This window comes from Xenopus laevis, chromosome 3L (assembly GCF_017654675.1).
Source record: "Xenopus laevis strain J_2021 chromosome 3L, Xenopus_laevis_v10.1, whole genome shotgun sequence".
NCBI lineage: Eukaryota > Metazoa > Chordata > Amphibia > Anura > Pipidae > Xenopus > Xenopus laevis.
The window spans coordinates 121830312-121856170 of NC_054375.1; the positions used below are offsets into that span (position 1 = coordinate 121830312).

Genomic DNA, 25859 nt, shown 5'->3' on the forward strand with positions numbered 1-25859 from the left:
CCCCTCAGCAGAATCAGCTGTGCTAAAGACAGCTTCCCCAAACCCTCTGCTTCTAGACGGACTCCAGCTACTAATGAACGGAAACTATGATGTTCAGCTTGGGGGACCCTGCCAGGATTGGCTCAGGTTGAAACATCAGCTATGAAAATATAAAGAGCCTCTTCACACAGCTCCCCTAACTGTGCCCCCCCCTCACACACACACACATGCACAGTAGTATTGGGATCTGGGCTTGACGTCCCAGTGCCAAATCCAATTACCAGATTTCCCTGTGAGCCACCGGATGCTAATTTCTAACACAATTGCTGCCCTAACACAGCATTCTAAAAAGGTATGTCGGCACAGGCTGGATGGCCCAATTGATCATTATTATTTTATTTCTTGACTGATATGCATTAATTTTAAACACTGTAGGGGCCACTGAAGATGAGGAGACAAACTGGAAATCTGCACTTGATCTAATCCCCTGAATCTACATTGAAACAAGTTACCATCTTATTTACATCCACATTACTGATCTGGTGTTGAGCTGTAATTGTCCCCCCAGGTGCTTTGGTTCATTATACCATGTCTAAAGCAACTATTGAGGAATCATGTAACCTTGGAACACAGGTCCCATAGATTGCGGAGATCCCCCTCAGGGAAAAGGATCAGCAGAGCTGTTGACAGTCGCTTCCCATTGTGGTTTATAGAAATCATTGCCCATGGGAAAAAAACACTGCAAGAAAGCACAGGTTTACACAATTTCTCAAGCAACATTTGGCCCCTTTGAGCCACAGTCAAGGTCTTCCTGCTAACAACAGTAGAAAGAGACTGGCAACATTTACCTGCTGGATTATCCCAGAAGAGGACTGATGCAATCCATAAACCTATAGACTAGGACTGTTCAGACTTTTTCTATGGCAGGTCTACTTTGATCAATGGTATTCTGTCAACATCTACCATGGGGATTGTTAATCTACTTTGCTTTAGATGAATGTATAACAACATTTCCTCAAGTCGTTTTTATTTATATTATATTACATTATATAAGTAACCAAGAAGATAATTCAATTGAGCTTTTGGTGGACAGTTCTCTGGTGGAGAGATATTCTGGTCACCAGTTTAATATCTACTGGTAGATCACAATCTACACTTTGGACACACCTGCCCGAAACAAATATCAACTGGAAACTGAAATAAAGTGTGGTTTACAGTTTAACCAGGCAAATTTCCAGTGGTAAGTGCAGTGCCCTGCATCATATAAATGTCATTTAACAACCTACAGCCCTCTAATAACTCCTGGCATGAAAGGCTAATACCCTTGGTTCATATCAAAAATAAGGCTACTAGAGAATAGGAAACATCAATGATACATCTAATGAATGTACATAGCATTGCTGCACCGACTGCAAAGTGCTGCATATCATGAGTGGAAGTGGCCCTATCAAAAGGTCATCTCATATGGAAGCAGATGCACGTAACATATTAAAATTGGATCTGTAACCTATATTAAAGATTGGGCACCCAACAAGACCGTCCAAATGGAATGCTGCACTTAATGCACTGTATTTCCAAGATAAAATGAAGTTGGATAGACTTATTGAAATACATGGACTGCCGGATATAGACACATATAGAAACAAAAGCATCTGGTTAGATTTTATGTTAAAAAATCCTCCAATATCTTCTACCGTGCTGTACAGCAAGATTTTGTTGGACAGATAAGTCTATCCGACCAAAGTCTCCAAATAGTTCTACGGTAAAACTAGTCAGTGCAGCCCTGCTAGCTGGATTTTCCAAAAGCCCCCTCCAGAAGACCCAGTAACCTTAGCTTAAAAGATCTGAGAAAGCCTCTATGGAAAAGACATAAAAGGAAAGGGCAAAATCAAATTAAATTGCTATTCTGTAGCTCGACGAAAAGCAGCACCAGCACGATTAGATATCGAAGCTTCTACCAACATAAGGATACCTTCGTTCTCGCACAGATCCTTGGAACTACTCCATGTTCCTTTCTACAAAACGTTGTACCACTATTCCTTTAAGCTATCACGCAAACAAACTGCCAGAAAGGGGGTGACCAAAAAACTTCCAAAATAAATGACCACGGATTGTGATTTCATGTTCCAGCCCGACTGCCTTTTTTTTTTTTTTAGTATGTTATTTTAAACCAATCTATCTTTGTATTAACAACAGTTGTGGCTATCCGAAGCCTTTCTAGACTGCTTTATCAGCCGTGGCCCTGTGTGCCGATAGGGAATTATTACTCATGAAAGCAATCATTTCAATACAATTGCCATCAGTCTGCTGTCATTAGGTTAAACCTAATCCCTTGTCTGCCTTGGATGAAAAAATAGAATAAAAGGCATCCATCCTTGTTGTTAACGTTTCTATTATATCCACTTTTATTTTCTCCTCTGATATCATCTTAAGAGTCTCTCAGCCTTTTTATGACGGTGAAGCCCATTCGGCAGCAGGTTGGAAATGCCCTAGATTTCCGTGCAAAGCGTCTGACTCTAGTCCAGATGTATTCTTCACACCAAGATGAGTCTGGTGCATGTGTGGCAGACTCCTGCCTCTGGCAGCAATACCGACAGCCCTTGGAAGGTCCAGCAGCACACAGACAAGAAGCCTGGAATGGAGAGGACCACGCCGAGCCAGCAAATGGGAATGTGCAACGCGCCTGCGCTGCCAAAGGCTGGTTAACCCTCGGCCTGCCAGCAGGGGACCAATGCTGTTAAAGTAATGATGCTTATTCCATATTGGAATTATTAAAGGGATACTGATGCTAAAAAACTAATTTTTAAAATATTAATGTACACTAAAAGTTACCTATAGGTCATGTTGATCGTGAGAGGTCAGTTTTTGTAAGTAATTGTTAGTTGATGCTCCTAAACCTGACTGTTTTGCCAACCTGACTGTCCCATGTCAGCCTGTCAGTTAAAGTTTTTAATGCTAACAGACTCCTGCTTCATAAATATGGCAGCCCCCTCATAGACAAGCACGGGGAGTCAGATGGGTAATGGAAAAGCTTTAAGCATATACTTTATTGCAAAATTATAAGTAGCAAACAAAGCCAATATACTATGATAGATGTAAATATGGTTTATTTTCTGGTGTCAGTATCTCTTTAAGGTTGGAAGTGCAACATGAAGGAATAATAATAATAATATTAAATGCCCATCATGTTGGTCTCCCAACTCCCAGTTAATAATAATAGTCATATGTAGAAAACAACAGGGAGGACCAGAGGCTGGACCTCAGTATTATACAACAGAGAGTAGTGCTTATTACTCGAAGCCTTGCAGGTAATTTGCTCTCATTCCAAAACATTTGTCTACTAGAGCAATTTTCTCAAATAGATAAAGTCAAAGTGTTGGCTTTCATCGGATCTGTAAGTTGACGTTCAACAACTCCTAGCAAGCTGAAGGTGTGCCATGTGAAGTCTATTTCATTTGCAGATGTGCAGTAACCCATGGCAACCCAAATGATTGCACCAGGCAGAGGAATTCTAGCAGGTGATGTGTTGCACTGGGTTCTGTACATTAACAAAGGCATAAGTGCAGTAACCCATGGCAACGCATTAAAAGTAATTGAAGGCAGATCAAACCACGTACCTGGGGGTAGAATGAGGCAGAGCAGGCTGAGGAGTAACATGGTATTTCAGTAAGACTGAGAGGCACTGGGGGTACAAGGATGCCAAGCGTTGCTCTTGTATTCCTACTGGAAGTAGTTCAGGCCAGTGTTTCCCCTTATATCAAATAGCCTGTGCAGCATGAAGAGCTGAGCGGAACGGATCACTCAGTGAAGAGGAGCAGATGAAGCAACGCAAGAGCAGGGATTTGCAGCCTCACAGCCTTTGCTAAAAGCAATTAGCACCACAGACAAACTCAGCTGCAGCTTTAAGTCCCGCCCACCGGGCAGCGGTAGCTTCAATCAGATCCCTGGCCGGGTTAGAGTTGTGCAGGTTCCGGCGGGGGGATTGGCTTAGCTGCCCAGCGGTGGGCGGGAAGAAGTAGCGGTACACGTGGTTGTGGTGCAATGCAATTGGCCGCCAGTAGGGGGAGAAGGACGTTTGCGAGGGAGCGTAGACAAGGCAGCAGGTGAGACGGTGAAATGGTTGTGGAAAGGGTGGTAGACGTGCGTCTGGGCTGGGACGATAGGGCAGACATAGAGGAATATTAGGCAGGAATGAAAGATATTAGTGCCGTGCTGTAGCTGGGAGGAACCACAGGGGAAAACAGGCGCTCCTTCCATCGCAGTTTTTCAACTTGTTGCTTGAAAATCCACACAGGGAGGAAAGAGATGGACGCCTAATACGTTTAGCCGGGATGTCAGATCATTGTTTTGGATAAGATTGTGTGAAGCTAAACTAACCAATCATCTGCCGTTTCTGGGCCCCACGGCGACATTTATCTAAGGCCCCTCCCCTTTATTGTTTTAGCAAATACCCTACTGGTCCATATTTTAATTGTAAAGCTCCAGCAGCTGCAGAGTCTGCTTTCTGTGTAGTTATACACCTGCAATGTGTACAGTCAGTCTCACTGATAAAAAGGCACTTACTACATGCAATGGGTATTCATTTCATTTCAGCAATCTGGTTGCTAGGGTCCACATTACCCTACCAACCATCAACTGATTTGAATAAGAGACTGGAATAGGAGAAAGCCTGAAAAGAAAGGAGAGTAATAAAAAGAGTAGCAACAACATTTTTAGCCTTACAGAGTATTTTCTTTTTGGAAGGCGTCAGTGACCCCCATTTGAGGAAAAAAACTATAAAAAATAAATAATACGGACCAGTTAAAAAGTTACTTAGAATTGGCCATGCTATAACATACTGAAAGTTTACTGAAAGGTGAGCCACCCCTTTAATAGGAAACAACTACTCCCAGAATTCTGGTGAGGATCCTTGCAGCAAATTTTAGTTCTGCACCACCTGGAGTAATGAAGGCTGCCTGCTCCAGATAGAGATTGGACTTTCTTACACAGCCTTAAGGTGTCCATACACAGGCAGATTTCATACCAACAGTGTCAGACAGATTTAAACATTTTTGGCGTAGAATGATGAAATCAATCGGTGGATGGGACAGTCGGATAATCATTGTTAAGGTGGCCATCGATGCAAAAATCACCTCATTTGGCAACATCGCCAAACAAGCCGATTTTTCCCCGATATGCCACTAACTGGCATGGCTATATCGGGGGTAATCTCAATGTTCAGCCCTATGGCCGAATGATAGGATCACGTTGAGAGCGCAATGGGCTCCGGCGGGATGGTCGGGACAAAATCAAACCTGTCCAAACGACCGATCACTGGGACTCTCCACACACGGTCCGAAATATCGTATGAATCCTCAATTCGTACTATAGGATCTTTGCGTTTATGGCCACCTTTAAACGATCGTTTACTGCGCATGCCTTTTGCAAACGTAAATAAAGTAAGAGACAGCTAACAATTAGTTAAAGGAACAGTAGCACCAAAAAAGTGTTTTAAAATAATGAAAATATCATACACTGGTGTTTGCTTCAGAAACAGTACTGTAGTTCATATAAACAAGCTGGTGTAGCAATGTTGGAAATTGAAAAATAGGCTATAATGGCACAGGTTAAATAGTGGATAACAGATAACACCATTATGTTCTACAGAGCTTATCTGCTGTGTAACCTGAGCCTTTCTCCTTTGAATGGCTGCCCCCATTGCTACAGAGCAGCTTATTTATATAAACAATAGTAGTGTTTCTGAAGCAAACACAGCAGTTTTACCTCTGCTGGGCAAAACTCCATTATATTTTTACTTTAAAATACTCTTGATGTTAGTGTTCCTTTAATATATGTTCGATCTTGTAATGTACACGACAAAGATATGACAAAAGTCTCCTAATATCGTTTACCATGGTAAGGTGAATCGTTTATTTTAAACAGTCGTTAACAGTTAAGATTGTTTGCAGAGTGGAAACAAAACCTGCCCATGTATGGCCAACTTTAGGGGCATATTTATTATGTTGTGTAAAATGAAATTGGCTGAGAACAGTGTAAAAAGCTGTGTAAAACAAATGGCAGATTTATAAAGCTGTGCTTTATTTTACTCCATGCAAACGCCAGATTTGCCGCCATTATTTTACACTGCCTCAGAGCTTCATAAGTATGTTCCGGCGGATGTTGCTCATAGAAAAATGCAGTTTAAAAAATTACACAGTTTTTCACATGCCGATGCTTGGTGACGTGTGGAGAATTATTCTGTCGTTCTTTACACCACATAATAGCTATGTCCCTGAAGGCACCCATACACAGGCTAATAAAAGCTGCCCACAGACCAAGTCAGCAGTTTATTTGCCCGTGTGTGGGGCCATCTGATGGGCTTCCCAGTCGATATCTGTCCGACTTTCTCGATCGTGCAGGTTAAAAAAGTCCCAAGATCCGACCGCCCGTATCGGTTGCATTATGATTTGATTGTTGGGCCCTAGGGCCCATGATCGGATCAGCCCGATATCGGCCACCTCAATGAGGCCATATCGGGGAGAGATCTGCTTGTTTGGCGACATTGCCAAACGGGCGGATCTCTACGTCTATGGCCACCTTTAGTCTCTTGAGGGTTGCTGGAAGATGTACTTTAAAAATAGCCAAGCATCCAGCAAGAATACAGACATTGCTGGGTGTTCATCATTTCCAGAGGTTGCTGCCCACTGTTCCCAGGGTAATTTGTTTTAAACGGAAATGTGGCAACCCTAACAAGTAGTTTTAAAGGTTAATTGTGTAGTGTTAAAAAGCTCAAGTTTAGGCTTGTTAAAGGAGCAACAATGTGCTTGTTAACATGACAATATACTAAACACGTTGTTTCTACTTTAAATCTATTAAATTCTCCCTTTTCTTTTGTTCTCCTAAAAGAATTAAAGTTATAGGAATACCTACTGTGCCAGCCACCCACCTACCAGATATCTATGGATCTCTTGAGGGAAGGTAGAAGTGGAAGTTACAACTGCATTCTGTTGCCCATGTGATTTGCTTCATAGAAAACAATGAAATCTATACTATGCATGCCATAAGTAGCCAACTGCATGTAGCTAGAGTTTCAATGTTTGGGTTGCGTGCTAGTTAAAAAAAGCACATCATACTAGTGTGGCACAGCCTGCACATTTTTTTTGCAATCAAATTAGATGTTGGGCTCTTGCGTGCAATTTTGTTACGCATGCAGTCTGATTTCTGTGGCCCAGAGTCCCTATATACAGTAGGTTGCAAGCATGCTACTTAGTGATCGATGAATAGATTCGCCAGACATTAATAGCTGCAAATTTCCACGTTTTGCCACAAGTAAATTAATTTGCAAAACTGCAGCAAAAATTCGTTGGTGAAAATCCGCCACGTCGGTAAAAATTGATGCACTTCAAAATTATTTGGACACCCTTTGACTTCAATGCATTTGGAGCAAATAGTCACACATAAAAAAATAATTGCTTGAATTCTTGCCGTTTCACGAATTTTGCAGTAAATTCACAAATTTTTCGGCGAAGCTAAACTTCACAGATTCGCCCATCACTAATGCTGCTTCTTTCAGTACATGGAACTGACTGTGGCAGCAGTAGTGTTATGTGATATATATATATCAATGCATTGGGCTTGTGCTCAACACACTTTTTCCTGTAGTTATAATTAGGAAATACTGCAATGGTTTTTTATTTCTTGCAGTAAAAGGCAAAATCTGAAATGTAAGTCTCATTTTTATTTGTTCAAAACAAATCAGCAGTCCACTGAGAATCCCTCTGTATAAACAAACTTCTCCCTCTCCCCAGTTATTGCATGTTAGGCTTTCAGATATAGGGCATCTTACAACCCCTTGCTACCAGTGTATACAGTTGCATTTTAACAACAACTAAAAGGACATGGGTTGGGGGTCACTGAGGCAACTTTGGGCGACTATAGAAAACGCATTGCCGCGTGTGCATTAGTGCAGGTGACTTTTCATTGTAGCCTATGGGGAAAAACGCTGAGGCAGTTCGGGGAGATAGTCGCTCAGAAGACGAGACGATTAGTCGTCAGGCAACAAAATCTCCCCGAAGCTCCTCGTGTGGACTAGCCCTTACCCTTAAAGGGGAAGGAAACCTAGTCGGGCGCAAACCACCCACCCCCCCTCCCGTTTGTTGGCCACCCTCCCTCCTCCCCCCTGGACTACCCGTCCCGCTGGGCAAATGCCCCTAACTTGTTACTTACCCTTATGCGCAGGTCGGGTCCAGGGAGTTCACCGACGACATCTTCTTCCACGCAATCTTCTTCCTGCTGTGAACGGCGTTTTGGCGCATGCGCAGTAGGATCATTACGCAGGTACGGATCTACTGCGCATGCGCCAAAAGTCACGCGCATGCGCAGTAGATTGTACCGGCGAAATGATCCTACTGCGCATGCGCCGTTCAAAGCAGGAAGAAGATCGCGTGGAAGAAGATGTCGTCGGTGAACTCCCTGGACTGGACCTGCGCAGAAGGGTAAGTAACAAGTTAGGGGCATTTGCCCATCAGGACGGGTAGGCCAGGGGGGAGGAGGGAGGGTGGGCAACAAACGGGAGGGGGGGTGGGGGGTTTGCGCCGACTAGGTTTCCTTCCCCTTTAATGTCTGTTGGGAGCTACTAGCTAGATTCGTAACTGCCAGTGTTTCGTTTGTTCATTGACAGCCTTTATTTTTCATTGGATGGCGGTAGTGGTAGTTCAGCAACAGGAGGAGAATACAGCATGCAGGTGCCTTGGCTAAATGCTTGAGTTGGTAGGCATATTAAAAAATGTAATTACCTGAATATATTTGGAGCACTTTAGAAAAAAGCGATATCATAGGGTTAATAACTATTCAGTGTATGTGCGGGCCCATAGAGCTGTAGTATATCCCTGTGTTCTGAGTCGCCCCAGTTACGGGTTCATTTGTGTGATCCCACATATACAGAGGAAATCCTAACCCTGTCCATGTCTCAGCTGTGGGAAGAGGTAAGAAATACAGAGGGCTTGTGTATTGTCTTGAATACAGATGGCAGATTGCCCGCTGAGAGTGCAGCGTTTTCCCAAAAATAGCTGAATGTGGGAGCACAAGAGGACACAGCCTGGATTCCAGTGAAATTCTGGGCTCGGAGAGAACTCGGAGTGCATGTAAGTATTAACCCCTTCACTTAGGCCTAAGGTGCAGAATATGGGTGAGAAATGAGAATTGAGGGTCAGCAGGACCAGCATTGCATGTAAGTGTATTTAGTAGGATTATAAATTTATTTTTTTGAACCGAACTTTCCAAACTTCACTTTTGCATGTGTTCTACTTGGTATTCATCTACTATACTGTAGCTGAGTGTGGATTTATTAGATATAAATATATATCTGGGTAATGTCACACAATTGATGCGTTAACTCTAGACACCGGTCATAAGCGGACTTCGTGCTGCATCTCATTCTGCGCCTCCCTGCCTATATTGTACTTTATCCATAATATTGTCTTGCTTTAAAAACTCCATGTGCTAACATCTGTTTCTCTGTGACTATTCTCAAAAAAAACATTTGAGCATCAAGGGTGAAGAAGAATATTGAGAACTGCAGACTCAATTCAAACAAATTGTTGTGTGACCCTTTGTCATTTATGCAAACGGTTGCTACTTAGGCAGTATTTCTGTAGCCTGGCCACTGAACATCATATCTCATGGCAGTGTTACTAATAGGCAATATGAATGACAGAATGCGAAGGGGTATAATTTACTAGAAAAGGTAGTAACCCTATTTATGCCCGAGGTCTTTATATCATTTTGAACAGTTTCAAAATACTAGATAATAGAAAGAAACAGCAATATGCAGTGGTCAGAGTAATGCATGTGCATGGTTGTATTTTGGTTTTGCAATTCCAAGCAACAGCACCACCGTGTGGATATTAATGTGAATATTATAACTGAGGAGGTTATTTACCAAAATCAGATTTTTTTTCACATTTTAAATAAAAAAAAAACTTGACCAAACTCCCATTAAAAATCCCATTATTTATTAATAAAATAACTGGAATTAATCGGATTGGGGAAAAAACCCAATAAAATCCATAGAAAACCCGAATCGCTTGATTTTTTTTCGGGTTTTTGTCAAAAAACCCTGAATTTATCGGATTATCAGGGTAAACCCAGCACAGATCACAATATCTTCCAATTGGCATAGGGACATCTCCCATTGACTTATAAATGACCTCAACAGGTCTGAGATGGCGGATTTTCAGATTTGGGCTTTTTGCAGCAGTAAATAGAATAAAACATGAAAAATTGGAGGGTTTTAAAAAAAATAAAAAAATTAGTTTTTGCCCCCAAAAAGCCTGAACAGATACATTCGAGGTTTATTAAATAACCCCCTAAATGTGTCCTCAGCTGTTCAGTCACTACTCAAAATGTTAATATTCAAATTTTTGAATCTGAGAACCACTTACCCCCAAGGTTGCTGCTGCATTAGATTTTAGAGTTTAACCTTCAGAGTGATATATTGCTCTTTATATTCCTATGCAGGCTCCAGCATTACAGTAATAGCTTTTGTTTGTTATCACGAGGCTACAGAATTACTTCATGCAATTTATCTCTGTACCATTCATTACTAGTTTATCAAAACATTAGGTGTCATTTGGTTGCTATACATAAGGGCTCATTTATGGTGCTGCACCTTTGATACTGCACCCAGTTTAGATGTAGAGTGCAGAACTTTGCAGAACAGGTAGACTTAATTAAGTATGCAAAACGCTTGAGACCTGGTGTTTTTCTGGATAAGAAATCTTTTTCTAATTTGAATCAGAATACCCTAAATCTGCAAAAAAATAATTTCAGTAAGGAAATAGGATTTTTCTGCCACCAGTATTGATATATGCAGCTTAGTTACTATCAAGTCCAATGTGTTGTTTTATTATTACGGAGAAAAAGGAAATTGTTTTCAAAAATTAGAATTATTTGCTTAAAATGAAGTCTACGGGAGATGGCTTTTCTGTAATTCTGAGCTTTCTGGATAAGGGATCCTATACGTGTACAAGGAAGGCCTGTTTTTAATCTCTACTTTGAGCAGGTAATAAGTACAGGCTTCTGGTGGTACCTGGTGGAAGGTTGCATTATAAGGAGGCATGCTTGTTGATACCTGTGAACTGCCCATTTAACTGCTCACTTGCTATCCCTTGAATGGCAGAAGCAAACTGCACATGCTTAAATGCCATTTGCTGTCAGTTACATATTTTTGCGCTTCTGGAATAGGTTGCAACGGCTATTGCACCTTGCATCGTTGGACACAGATACTGCAAGGTACAGCTTAGTTAAAATATAAAAAAACATGTTATGCCTGTTTTTTGCATTATTCACAATGCTCACAATGCTATTTATTAGTGTTGTGGCATAGAGCTGATGTGCAGCTTCACTCTGCAAGCAGCCCTAGGCCCAATGGGCATGTTGATTGCCAACATCATCTTTTTCAAACAACCTTAGTTCCATAGTAACAGTAAGAATGAGCTCTTCAAGGAAGTGAGATGAGCTGCACTTTAGCATTTATTGATGCTGCTTAGATGGACTGATAAGATGCATGGGCAGACTCAGACTACCTGCATTCCTATGGGATACATGTATGTCTGGCCCTGAGGTGTCTATAGATACACAGTAGGTTGAGCAATAAGGTAAAAATCAGATAAACTGCCCACCCATATAACATCATGTATTGGTACTTTTGCTCTTGAGCACAATGCTTATCTTTTACAACTAGGTATTCTTCTCTTCCATTTATCCTATTTATCCTAACTGTGACTTAAAAAGGTTTTCTACAGACAGGTGTATTCGCTTTTGCTTTGACCACAGCTATGTGCCGTTCCATTCTAATCATCTCATATGCAATTTACTTTATTATAGTAAAGTAATAAGTAAGTATCCACCACTTTTAGGTTGGAGCAACCTTATAGTTGATTTGATACTGGGATGAGTACTGTGTTTTATATCCCTTATACATTATATCAGAAACCTTTTGGGTGTATGAACAAGTTTGTGACTTGTGTATCGCTGTATTTTCCCAGAGCAGCAAGTTCAAGTGAGAGGACAAAGGCAAACAAGTTACAGTCGGTGTATGTGTTACCTGGCAGCAAGTATCACAGGAGCGCATGGGATTATAACAACCACTGGGATTCTCCTGGAGAGGTAAGTGTATTTGCTTCAGATATGAAAACTTTAAAGCATAATATGTGTGGGCTGACATGATGGGCAAGATCCTGGCATCCCAGCAAGCTCACCGGGTTATTTCCTAGCATCCCTGCTTTTCAGCATTTATCCAGGTTTTTGTTTTCAGCATTTTGCAATATTAAACAAGGTATTACTGAGCCAAAGGCAGGGTAGTGCAAGCCAAGTAAATTATTAAATACCACTTGACAAGTTATTTGTGCCCCTTTGAATAGAGTCTCTCCGAATTTAACCTTCACAATGTTACGGTATATAGATCTTCATACTTGTATGCAGGCACCAGCACTACAAAAGTGAACTTTGTTCCTTATCATATGGCTACAGAGCCAAATTACACAATTTATCACTCTATCTTTCAGTTCTAGATTATCAGAACACAAGGCCTTATGTATAGTGCAGTGCAAGAGCACTCTGTGCCCTTATGCCTTTGATTGTGCATCTGACTCAAGGTGCAGCACTTTGGAGAGCATTAATATCTGACTTGAACAGTAGTGTAGGTTTTCAGATGTGCTAAAGAGGACCCTGCTAAATTAGAAGTATGGAGCCACATGATTACTAATGGCGGTCCTACACTTCTCCTCTATGGAATTTTTTATACTTTAATCATATAGCACTGGCATATCCTGAAAGTAATTTTACATCATCCCAGCAGTCCCTACCCCAGTGGAACATACGATTTAAAGTCTCTTGATATACTAAGGGCAATTTTATCTAGATCCAGTTAACCTTTCTATGTATGTTACTGAATGTCTGTCTGGTTATAAATACCTGCATACTTTTGTATGCATGGCTATCATCTAAAAATAGGCAAACAGATATGAATTAGCCAGCAGAAATATTAGAAAACTTATTACAATAGAGCTAAAATCTTGACAACCTACACAAATAAACAGTGGTTGTAAACGATAGTTACTGATCATCATTCCACAAGGCTCTTCTACTTTTAAACCATCTTACCTTGAATGTGTGCATGCAGCGTCACTAGAGGCTCCATTATAAATTTTGTGTAATATGGGTTCCTAAATTTGCAGGATCATACTTGAAATCACACACACTACATACATGGTTAAAATGAGGAGGACATAATTCTACAGAGGCTTTTTATGATAATATCCCACCCTAATGGTAAAGACAGAATTAAGATTGTACATACTGGAAGACTATAAACTCTAGTGAATTTTGAATTACATGATTAGTCTTTTTCTGAAATACTTTGTTCAGAGCATTAAATGAATAATTAATTAAACGAAAGAGCACAACCAGCCTCCAGAGAGCCCTTAGTAATGACAAAAGGGAATACTAAAGTATCTTGAATTGTTTAGAATCATGTTGTACTGCAGCCCCCTAGTGGGTAAGGTCTGTAGTGTTTAGAAATAAATGGAGAATTCATTCTCAGTGCTGTATTTAAAGTGGAGGGTGCAATATGAGTCTCACAAAACATTATAACCAAACAAATATTTGTCTGTACTCACATATAAACCAGGGCTTTCTTGCTTCTAGTAATTAGCTAAAAAGCCAAAGCAGCATGCTCTAAGCTGTAGCCAAGTGAATTAGTTTTCCAGGAAACACACTGCAGAGGGTATTTTTATAGTATTTGTTGCTGTACAAATGCCTGGATTCCAAATACTTATATACACGATCTGATGTGCATTGCTTTGTGCTACCATAAGCCTGATACATTTCAGCCACTTCCACCCCCTGCCCATTAATGTGCACATTCAAATGGGGCCTTAGTGGCTGACTCACTTAAATGTATGTGTGGCACCTCAATTCAGCCAATTAGTTTTTGGTGATGTCTCGCCCAATGGAAAATGAAATGTATTGGCTGTGCTTCTGCTAAGTTGTTTGTCAGCGTGGTGCCCATATTCATGTTGCTCTAATGTAACTATAAGTTCAGATTATTATTTGTGTGTAAAGTCTTTAACTCTGCCCTGAACCAGGCTAAATAATGGATTTATTGATATCATGCAGACAGAGGGACATGCCAGGCTGAGTTGAGGAATAATCAGAAATAAATCAGGTAGGCACCACAAGGAACTGGCAGGGATTCAAGTAGGCAAGGCATGGGCATATGGTAGCAGGCAATTGGATCTTAGTTGTTCATTGTAACACAACAAAGGCAACTTGGGGGTTGTTATGCCAAAGTGCTATATTCCTAAATCAGAAGCCCAGCTATGTAAATGGGAAATTGCTATCACAGGGCACCGTGTCTAAAAAACATAATACAATCAATTTTTAGTAGGTCATTGAAATTGCCTTAGAGAAATTGATTTTAATCATTGAAAATTGAATGATACAAATGACTGAATCACTGTTAGGGAGTGCATATTTGTTTGAGATATTAACTGCAAAGTTGATGATTGATGATATGCTGTTATGTATGAGGACCTTAAGTCTAATTAGAAAATCACATAAAAATTAAATAAACCCAATAGGCTGGTTTTTCTTCCTATAAGGTTAATTATATCTTAGTTTGGATCAAGTACATGGTACTGTTTTATTATTACAGAGAAAAAGGAAATCATTTTTAAAAATTTGGCCAAAATACAGTCTACGGGAGATAGTCTTCCCATAATTTGGAGTTTTCTGGATAAGTTTCCATATAACGGATCCCATACCTATACAATTATTATCCATAATATTAGGAAATAGGTAATCCACTTTGAAAAAGGAACTGAAAAGTGCTGAAAGACTGCTGTGATAATCTTCTCAGCCAATAAAAATATCATCTTTATATCTCTACTTTTATGTGTTATATCCAAAGTTTTATCTTATAAAATAACCAACTTCTACACAGAGATACAGGTTCCTGATGGGGGGAGGGGGATAGTGAAGAATAACTGGATTATTTCAGAAATTGGTACAGAAGTTTTAATTGATGACATTCAGAAATGTTTCCTATTTCCGTTGCATAAAAGTTTTCATTGCTGCAGTAGTTCCCCATTAATAGTGTGCTGCCATAGACCCACAGCAATTGGAGAGGAGAAATGGTAAAATGGGGTCATCACAAAAAAACAAAAATCCAAAGGCATATCATAGATATCTTCTAGATTATTTAATGAGGGCTATGCAATCTATGGGGGATGCTTCTGTTAAATGTTATACCCGATGTGTAATGTCTGCATGGCCCCTCTGTTCTGGTGGGCCCTGGCAAATATCCCATTTGCTCATTTCTCAAAACTTACCTGTTGAATTTTTCTGGTCAGGCTTTTTGAGGCAAAACTTAAATTTTTTAAGATTATACCATGGTTCTGCAAACAGTCAGACCTATGGAGGTCCTGTATAAGTCAATAGGAGAGGCACCTATCTCAGTTAGAACTTTTATATAACTCTTTATTTAAGTTGTTTTATGAGTTTTACACAAATAATAAGTAAGACATAATAAAAGACATAAGAAAACAGAAAAAAAAAAAAAAAAAACCATAAAGGAAAAAAGAGAAAATTACACAGTTGAGAAAATGAAGTATGCATAGTTGTGGATATGATTGACTAAATACAATGCAATGTCATAGCTTTATAAGGTTTCACAAGTTGCAGACCCACCCTACAGCAGAGTTTGGAGTGTAATATCCGGGCAAACCAGTCAAAAAGGGTTATCAATTATGGAGGTGGAGGCCTACAGCATCCCAGAATAAATGGAACGGAGAGGAAGTAGCCGCAGATCAACCCTACTCGAGGAACGCAATTGTGTCCAATCTCTACAGCCACAAACCACAAATGTAGTGAGGGCGCTCTGGGCCCCAAACCTCCTAAAAGTTGAAGCAACTAAGTTGTAGTGCAAATGTTGGGAAAATGGTATATCCAGTTTGTCCATATCTTATCGTAAGCCGACTTGCTGTGGCTATGTATAGCCGACATATATTCCATTCTACGTATATCTTCCACCTTATCTTGCACTTCAGTCATCGTAGGGGCTAATCTTTGTTTCCATTTTGAACATACAAGTCTCCGAGCCGCTGTGAGTATGTGGTTCATTAACCTTTGGTCTGCGTTAGAGTTCTCCTCAAGGGGTTTACCCAGTATATACATCCAGGGATCCAGTGGTATGGTCTGGAAAAGCACTTTACTCAAAAGTGTCGATACTCGTTCCCAGTACGGGACGATTATAGGACAGAACCACATTATATGTGCTAATGTGCCTCGATGTTTACATCCTCTCCAACATCTGTCTGTCGCGGTTGGGTATATGGCGTGGAGTTTATCCGGGGTGTAGTACCAATTAAGTAGAATTTTGTATACGTTCTCCTTATACCGAACACATGTGGAGGATTTTTTGGCATTTTCCCATATGTCTTCCCAATCCTCATAGGGTAAGTTAGTTGACAAGTTCTCTTCCCAATAGCGCATATATGCGTGTTTCGGAAAGGGTTCCGTAGGCAGTGTGATCAGCAAGTTATAGATGTTAGAGATCAGTTTTCCCTGGGAGGGCCCGCCTTTGGCAAGTCTTTCAAAAGGATGAAGAGATAGGTTGAGTCGTCCTTTAGTTATGGTTCTGACATAATTCGTGATTTGGACGTATTGATAGTATGGTATCGTTTTAGTCCCCATCTTCTCCTGTATCTGCGGCAGTGGTTTAATCTTGCCCGTTATAGGATTCATAATGTCCCATAAGTGAAAGCTAACGGGGTCATGCCAGACCCGCCGAAGGGACATGGACTGTCCTGGCGGGAATTGCGGGTTACCATCAGTTAGAACTTTTAATGGTGTGTGCTAGGTTTAGCCCAAATATCCAACTTTTTCAGGGTTTTTAGGCAAAAACTCAAATAAAAATAAAGCTTTTTTTGGAGAAAAGACGAAAAAAATGTTACAATTCGGGTTTTCGCACGAAAACCAATCCGATTAAATTGAGTTAATTAATAAATAAGACAAAATCAAGCTTTTTTTATTGGGATAAGGAGATAAATTTAGATTTTAGTAAATAATCCCTTTGTCTGACTCATGTGTTAAGGTGGCCATAGATGCACAGATAATATAGTACGAAACAAATTTTCGGAAAAGAGCCAACTGATATCGGCAGAAGACTTGTATATCGGTCGGCTCAACGATCGGGCTGGCCAGAAAATTTTGATCGGTTGCCTTTGAAGGCACCCAAAAATCACCCATTGTTAGTGCTGAATCAGATACAGGTAGAATTCTATTGTTTCTACCTGCATTTCTGACGATTCAGCTAAAAGGAGAATGAAAGCTCCAACATAGTTTGTTGCCAACATATTAGCCACAATAGTGCAAGCTACACTGCTATATTTATTCTGCAGAATGCTTTACCATACCTGAATAAACACCTCGAGACACTGTCTCTGTTTGTTTAGGATAGAAGCTACCATATAACCTTGGTGTGACATCACTTCTTGCTTGAGTCTCTCCCTGCTCACTTACAGCTCTGAGCTCAGATTACAGCGGGGAGAGGAGCAAACTGAGCATGCTCAAGCCCTGCCCTGGAGGTATAAGCTGAAAACAGGAAGTCTGATACAGAAGCCCATGTGTACACAATAGAAGGAAAGAAATGTGGTGTTTCTTTTGACAGAGGACTCTGAGGGTTTACTGGTGTATTTATATAGACCTTTCTGATAAAGCTTATTTAATTTTAGCCTTTCCTTCTCCTTTAACACATGTGTATTGAAACGAATGATCTTTCATGGAAAGAATATACTATAAATGATTTTGACCATTTGCACGAATATTTATGCATCTTGTTCCCCTCCATAAGGATAGTCAAATTGTGCCAACTAATTTATCTCTCATATTCCAGGTGGTAAGTTATGGGGGCCAGTTGTTCAGAATAGTTTGACTGTGTTTTGTTTGTGAAGAGAGGCTAGCAGCCCAGCTCTACCAACTCTCCTATAAATAGAATTGACATGAAGCTGAAGCCAGGCTGGCCCTATTTAGATCAAACCATTCACTAAACTGAAGCATTCCAACATGAGACCAGACTTCTCACCAAGGCATATAGTATACATAATGCAAGACTTTCATTGACATTTCTCAGAACAGTACAGAGGAAAGTTATGAGATAATTAATTAAAACTTCCCTAGAGAGTGTGGTCATCTGACCATTTGCCCATTTTTCTCATTGATTACTGATCAGTGCATAAAATGAGCGGAAGTCCAACTTGCAGCACTTCCAAACAGCGGAAATCTATTCTTCCTACAGTTTTATTGAAAAAAGACTGTGCTAATTGGTTTACCTGCAACATTCGGTTTTCTGTGTTTTGGTTTCACATTATGTCCTGCTGGGGGCACTGCTGAGGCAGAAAAGAGCAGAGTTGTTTGCAAGGCCCAAGAAATGAATGACTGCCCAGATTTTGAGAGTGCAGTGTACTCTGGAAACCAGTAAATATATATTTAAATTGAACTGTATATGACCGTATATTGTATTTACTGTCTTTATTGAATGTAATGTGTTAAGCACTGACAATATCTCACACTAGCATTGCTAAGGGATTCTCTTCTGTACACATGGAATTACCTTCTGAAATAGGTTTGTGCCTTTTTCAGCCGTTACATCAGTGGGCGGGGCTGGAGATAGAATTTTACAAGCTGGGACAAGGGTGTGTTCACCTGCCATGGGAAATCACACCTGGGGGGCAAGATCCTGTTCATCTGGTGCCTGCATTCAACTGTCAGCATATTCTTGCATTTGCACTCTTGCTGAGCCTTCTTTTCATACATTGAGCAGGGAAACATCTGTGTGCAGGTATGTTATACACAGTGGGAATACAGGAATGGGTAATAGGTTACATACCCAGCTGGCAGTGAGATATACAGTGAACTTTCTAGCTGTAGCAAGCTGATAATATATGAAGGGGTATGATATGGACGCTAAATGGTCAATGTTAAGTTTACTTTAGTAAAATTATTTTTGAGCAGTACAAATGTTTAAATATCTTTTTGCAGCAGGTATGTTCAATCCATAGCCCTCCAGCTGTTGCTGCAATTTATAAACTTTGCCTGTTGGAAGGTGCTGGTATTTTTAGTGCAACATCTGGAAAGCCGCACGTTGGGTATCTCTGCTGCACAGTCAAGGACATATTTTATGTATGGGTTCTAATATAGTCTTTTATGTGTTATGAACCACATTCATTTATGACATGCAAACATATTCCATAGCACTTTACATAAGGCTATGAAACAATCATCATACAGATAAAGCAACATGCTAATTAATGGAGCCCATACTCAACATGGCCGAGAATCAGCCCCTTACTTGCATGCACCCATAACTACTGCATCAGTTTGTGTGCAGGCACACACACATTTTACAGCTGAAATGCATATTCATATGTGTGCCTGTACCCAGGCCAGAGCACTGGTTTTGGGTGCTGAAAAGGAAGGGGCTGATTTTGGGCATAAGGGCTGATTCCACCAAGTCTGCCATTGGCCTAAAGGAAGTGGGAATAAGTGAGACATAAGGTACATATAACCAAGGGTCAAATCAGATTATTTTATTATAATACACATTTTTAAATATTTCCAAAGATGCTCTTTTTCAGATATTTCGCAAGCACATCTCCTCGTCCCAACTGGCAGCAGCTATATTTATCTAATCTGATTCTAGATTTTATGAAATGCAAAAGCTAAAAGGTTGATTGTACTGATATTTTTGCCAGAATTTCAGAGCAAGACTGTAAATAGACTAATGATTGATTAGCAAATATAAAGGTGCGGTCTAGATTAGACCCTTAATAATCCGAAAGTCTACAAGAGAGAGAAACCACCCACTCATCTAAAATGTTTTATGTTTGCTGCCCTGCACCCATTTCCAGGCCTGTACTGTTTGCGATACAAAGTGATAGGGGATATGACTTAAGCCTTAAGCTTTAATAAAAATGTATGTAAACAAAGCTCCAGAGCCTGATGGCATACACCCCCAGGTTCTAAGAGACTTAGTTCAGTTTTAGACCAGCCCCTATTTCTGATTTTCTCAGATTCGCTTTTATCTGGTATAGTAGCTATGGATTGGAGAAAAGCTGATGTCATTCCAGTATTTAAAAAGGGATTACGATTTTAGCCTGGCTATTCTAGGCCAGTAAGTTTGACATCTGTGGTGGGCAAATTATTTGAAGGCTTGTTAAGGGATCACATTCAAAATGGCATTATGAGTAGCAATCAGCATGGCTTTATGAAGGATAGGTCATGTCAGACAAATTTGATTGCTTTTTATGATAAGTAAGCTTTAAGTAAGATGCTGCACAGTGGGGGGGGCAGTAGATGTGATCTATTTGGATTTTACCACAGCGTTTGATACTGTGCCCCACAAACGACTGCTTTTTAAACTAAGGTCTGTTGGGCATAATGAAGACGTTTGCACATGGATAGGAAACTGGCTACAGGATAGAATACAATGGTGGTTGTTAATGGAACATTCTCTGCTTGGAGTAAGGTTCTTAGTGGGGTCCCTCAGGGCTCGGTATTGTGTCCACTTTTATTTAACTTGTTCATTAATGACTTAGGGGAGGGTATTGTTAAAAATTTATCAGTGTTTGCAGATGACACAAAACTATCGAGTCCAATAAATTCCATCCAGGATGCGGCATCCTTGCAACAGAATCTTGACAAACTGGCAGCTAAGTGGCAAATTAGATTCAATGTTGATAAATATAAAGTCATGCACCTGAGATGTAAAAATATCCAAGCCGCTTATACACTTAATGGGACTGCACTAGGCAAACCCTTGGAGTCCTTGTAGATTATAAACTTGGCTGTAGTAAGCAATGCCAGTCAGCAGCATCAAGGGCAAATAAGGTCTTGAGATGTATTAAAAGGGGCATAGATTCAAGGGAGGAGGGGGTCATTCTTCCACTGTATAGAGCAGTGGTCCCCAACCAGTAGCTCGTGAGCAACATGTTGCTCTCCAACCCCTTGGATGTTGCTCCCAGTGGCCTCAAAGCAGGTGATTATTTTTTGAATTCTAGGATTAGAGGCAAGTTTTGGTTGTATAAAAACCAGGTTTACTGCCAAACAGAGCCTCAATGTATGTTGACAATCCACATAGGGGCTACTAAATGACCAATCACAGCACATATTTGGCACCTCAAGAACATTTTTCATGCTAGCGTTGCTCCCCAAATCCTTTTACTTCTGAATGTTGCTCACGGGTTCAAAAGGTTGGGGATCCCTGGTATAGAGCAACGGTAAGGCCCCATATAGAATATGCCGTACAGTTTTGATCTCCAGTGCTCAAACAGAACATTATTGAATTAGAGAGGGTCCAGAGAAGGGCAAGTAAGCTGGTAAAAGGTGTAGAAAATCTTAGCTATGAGGAAAGATTGGTCACGCTGGAGAAGAGCCACTTTAGGGGTGATTTGATAATTATGTATAAATATATAGGGGGATCATATATTAATATCTCTAATGCTTTATTTACCAGTAGGTCTTTCCAACACAAGGTTACCCATTCCGTTTAGAAGAAAAGAGGTTCCGCCTAAATATTCGGAAGGGGTGAAGGCAGGCCCGGACTGGCAATCTGTGGGTTCTGGCAAATGCCAGAGAGGCTGCTATAAGGTGCCATAGAAAGTCATTATTCAGTGGGCTGGTGGGTCTGTTTGGGCCTCTGTGTGGGCTGATTCTCTGTGTACCTGAAATGCCAGGGTCTATTTTAATTCTCAGTCTGACCTGGTGAGAGCTGTGAAGATGTGGAATTCTCTCCCTGAATCAGTTGTACTGGCTGATACATTAGATAGCTTTAAAAAGGGGTGATGACTTTTTAGCAAGTGAGGAAATACAGGGTTATGGAAGATAGCTCATAGTACAAGTTGATCCAGGGACTAGTCCGATTGCCATTATGGAGTCAGGAAGGAATTTTCCCCCTCTGAGGCAAATTGGAGAGGCTTCAGATGGGTTTTTTTTTTGCCTCTGGATCAACTAGCAGTTAGGCAGGTTAAAAAAAGCTTAAATGTTGAACTTGACTTGCTTTCATTTTTCAAACTAACTTATTATGTATACTGACTTTTGAGCAGCAGAGTTTCCACATTGATCAAATCGGTATATTCTACACAGAATTTTGGACTTTTCTTACTACAAGAATCTACTTTGCCTCAAGGCCCTACAAAAATACAGAAATAAAATCAATAAAAAACATTAAGGGTCATGTTACAGAGGGCAATTTGTACCTCATTGGGCAGGTGAACACTTGGCATGGCCCCCCTCATTCATTTCTATGTAAAGAACCTGCTCCCTTGAGTCTGGTAATTTTCACTTGAAAATGCATTAATATTTTTTTATGTGCCTGTCATCTCTTTTTTTATATAGATTATCTAATTCACATGATGTAGGCTTAGGGTAGTGAGCATGGCCCTTCATTATACAGGTGACATTTACTACATTTCACATTGTTCCAGAAGGGTGAACTTTTACTTTCACCCTTTGATGAATGTTTCCCTAAAAATCCAATGCAAACGGGTAAAGCAGAGAAGAGGGGCTTCTCTTATTAAAATTAATGTCTTATTAGACATCTTTGCCTTGAGAGTCAAGTGGGATTTTAATTGAACATGTTTTTATTCAGTTACACTTGAAAGTGAATTTTGAACTTCAAACATTTATTAAGTTCACTTATGAAAGTGAATGGGTTTATGAATACTTTGCTCAGATGCAAACAAAATTGGCTTTGACCTATCTCAGTGATCCCCAACCAGAAGCTCGCGAGCAACATGTTGCTCATCAATCCCTTACTTATTTTTGAATTCCAGAAATTTTCAGAAATGTGTTACTTTTTGCCAGTCCTATGGCATGTTTCTACTTTAGAGCAGGGATCCCCAACCAGTAGCTCGTGAGCAACATGTTGCTCTCCAACCCCTTGGATGTTGCTCCCAGTGGCCTCAAAGCAGGTGCTTATTTTTGAATTCCAGGCTTGGAGGCAAGTTTTGGTTGCTTAAAAACCAGGTGCACTGCCAAATAGAGCCTTAATGTAGGTTGACATTCCACATAGGGCCTACTAAATGGCCAATCACAGCACTTATTTGGCAGCCAGGAATATTTTTTATGCTAGTGTTGCTCCCCAACTCCTTTTACTTCTGAATGTTGCTCGCGGGTTGTAAAGGTTGGGGATCCCTGCTTTAGAGTGTCCCATGCATCATCTCTCTCCATAGTGCTAGGTTTGAGGACAGGTAGTGATGGAGGCAGCAGGGCTGCTCTTATTTAACTATTTAGCTATCTGCTGTTGATGCATCTGTTATCTTTCTGTGTTCACATTCCTGTTGCTAACATTTTAATCATCTACAGACACAGGTTACTAAGCAGGGTTACTGATTTGCAGATACATTGATAACACTGGCGCTAAGTCATCCTTATTTGTCTTTTTCTTTTTGTAGAGTTTATAAGCTGGGAAGAGGAAAGCTGAGACATTCCATGCAGGGACAAGTAAGTAACAGACTTTTACAAACACTTATTCATTCTGTTAGTTCTGTTAATAGAATGTTCCTAACACCCCGTTGGAATAGTCTCCTGTTCTCCTTACCACATACAGTATGCTTGTGTTTCAGATTTTTTTTAACAAAAGATGTAATATTATAAATATCTGAAGTAGACAAAAGACTATGGAATAAAAACAATATTTCAACTAGAACTTGGGGTTCTAGTACAGCTGCTATGGGTAACTATTAGCTTTGTTGATGTGAAAAATTGCCAGTCCACCTATTGAAAACCATTAAAAGGGAACTAACATAAAAAAAATTTTTACTTAGGATGACATGCCTGGCTTACAGTGCCGGAGCTAGGGGTAGGCCGGATAGGCAGCTAGGGTGCAGTTGCCAGGGACACAAAAAACATAATACTACCCTATAGAAGACTTCCCTACCAGTCACCCTGGCTTCCTCTAAGTTTCGGAAAAGGGAGCAGGATCACTATATGGTGGTGACTAGAGGGTTGCCGCTGCAGCAGGCGAAGGACCAATGGCAGCCGGCGTAATGCTTGGGACTTGGGGTTTTCCAGATAAGGAATCTTTCTGTAATTTGGATCACCATAAGTATACTAGAAAACAATTCTAAAATGTTTTAAACTCAGTAAGATTGTGTATCCTCCAAAAAGGATTCATTATATCTTTGTTGTGATCACATACAGGGTACTTTTTTATTATTACAGTAAAAAAAAAAAAGGAAATAATTTTTAAAAAGTAGAATTTTGTTTAATTAAAATGTAGTCTATGGGAGATGGCCTTCCTGTAATTCGGAGTGTTCTAGATAACGGGTTTCCGGATAACTTACAGATCCCATACCTGTACTTACCTTAGGCCAGGTACCTTTTGGCTTGAAACTACTGGTTTACCTGGGATACTAGGCTTGATACCCGGTAAGGGCCCAGTCTGCAAAGTGTTTGTATGTTCTCTTGTCTGCATGACTGGCTTCCTCCCACACTCCAAAAATCAACTCCAAAGGCAACTTAATTGGCTCATGATAAAATTGTCCATGGTGAGTGTTAATGGGAGCTTAGATAGGGGACAGGGACTGGTGTGAATATGTTGGTGTAATAGTAAAATAGTAGTAATAATGGGGGTAGCCCTGAAAAAATATTAATTAACTATTAATTTATTTTCGAAAATCTATAGCTTTTTTTGATTCTTTGCTTATCTGGAACACATGGGCCAATTGACTCCTAGGTCATTCTCACCTCCACAAAAGTGGTCAGTGATCTCAATTCACTTTGTGTCTCAAATCACAAACCTGTCTAATGAGTTGTTAGCACAGGAAAAGTCCAGGAGATAAGAAAATAAATTATAAAAAAGTAAAGCATTTAATTACAGCATCCCTTCTTTCTTATCTTCCTAGGCTTTAAATTAATAATCAGTGATTCAGATAAGGCCCACTGAACACGCCTACTTTTCTGCTGTTTTGACTAGCAGAATCCTATTATTGAAAAAGGTACAATAAAATATACTTTCGTATGCAACCAAATTGGTTATATTTGGTTAAAAAATATTTCTTTGTGTCAGCACTCATCTAATTAAGCATTAGACACACATTTTTCAGTGTTTTATGTTCTAATGGCCTTTTGATCGTCTCTCTTTAACCTTTGGGCTGCATGGATGTTCCTTAAGGTAAAGAAATCCTTCTTTGGGGATTTTTTGTAGCTGTGTAATAAAGTAAAGAATTACTGGAATATATCCCAGCCTTCTAAGGCAAACTTTGAAACCATCTCAGCCGTTAACCTTTTAGTCATGCTCACAAATAGAACCCGATCATGTCCTTACGCAGCATTTCAGCTGACACTGCGATGTGAGGCAAATGTTTCCAAATGCTTTTGCACACTGGTGATCCTAAAGAAAAGAATGAAGGACAAGGTTCGTTTTTTTTTAACAGGAAACTTAAATAAATGCTGGCAGGTTAGACTCCCAGCATGGTGCAAAAAAAAAAAGATAACGATGACTGGCTATTCCGGCATCTGCTGACTGCTCATCATGTGATTCAGCCTCTGAGCAGCATCTATGATATGGCCACAATTATGCTCATGTTTGCCTTGTGTTCTCCACTCTTAGATAATGTTAGTTTACAGTACATTTTAGGAATACATTATTAATAACTTTCCTTTTGTAAGGCTGAAAATGAAGACTTATCAGATCGCTCTATCTCTCTGGTATAGATATGTCTGACGATATGACACAGAAAATGTACTTCTGTCCTCATGCAAGAAGACTGGTAGATTAATATTTACTCTAGATATATTTAGTGTTGGAGGAGAGAATGTAATTTGTTCTTGTTCCACCC

General features: G+C 40.2%; 2 protein-coding genes across 7 annotated transcripts in view; one reads left to right on the forward strand and one right to left on the reverse strand.

Moving 5' to 3' along the window:
- adamts17.L (ADAM metallopeptidase with thrombospondin type 1 motif 17 L homeolog) overlaps window positions 1-3849 on the reverse strand; it is a 143391-nt gene extending 139542 nt beyond the window's left edge. For 2 of the 4 annotated variants that reach the window (XM_041586872.1, XM_041586875.1), the window contains exon 1: window positions 3597-3848. In XM_041586872.1, the coding sequence (XP_041442806.1) occupies window positions 3597-3636 (40 nt within the window). In that variant the 5' untranslated portion in view covers window positions 3637-3848. Of the gene's footprint in view, window positions 1-3596 lie in introns of all 4 variants that reach the window. The other 2 variants (XM_041586874.1, XM_041586873.1) reach the window with 2 other exon arrangements.
- A 94-nt stretch (window positions 3850-3943) lies between these two features.
- Window positions 3944-25859, forward strand: part of cers3.L (ceramide synthase 3 L homeolog) — a 72240-nt gene continuing 50324 nt past the window's right edge. Inside the window, exons 1-4 of one of the 3 annotated variants that reach the window (XM_041584864.1) lie at window positions 4064-4082; window positions 8983-9101; window positions 12006-12126; window positions 23472-23520. The gene's annotated coding sequence lies outside the window, so the exon portion shown is untranslated. Of the gene's footprint in view, window positions 4083-8982; window positions 9102-12005; window positions 12127-23471; window positions 23521-25859 lie in introns of all 3 variants that reach the window. The other 2 variants (XM_018250622.2, XM_041584865.1) reach the window with 2 other exon arrangements.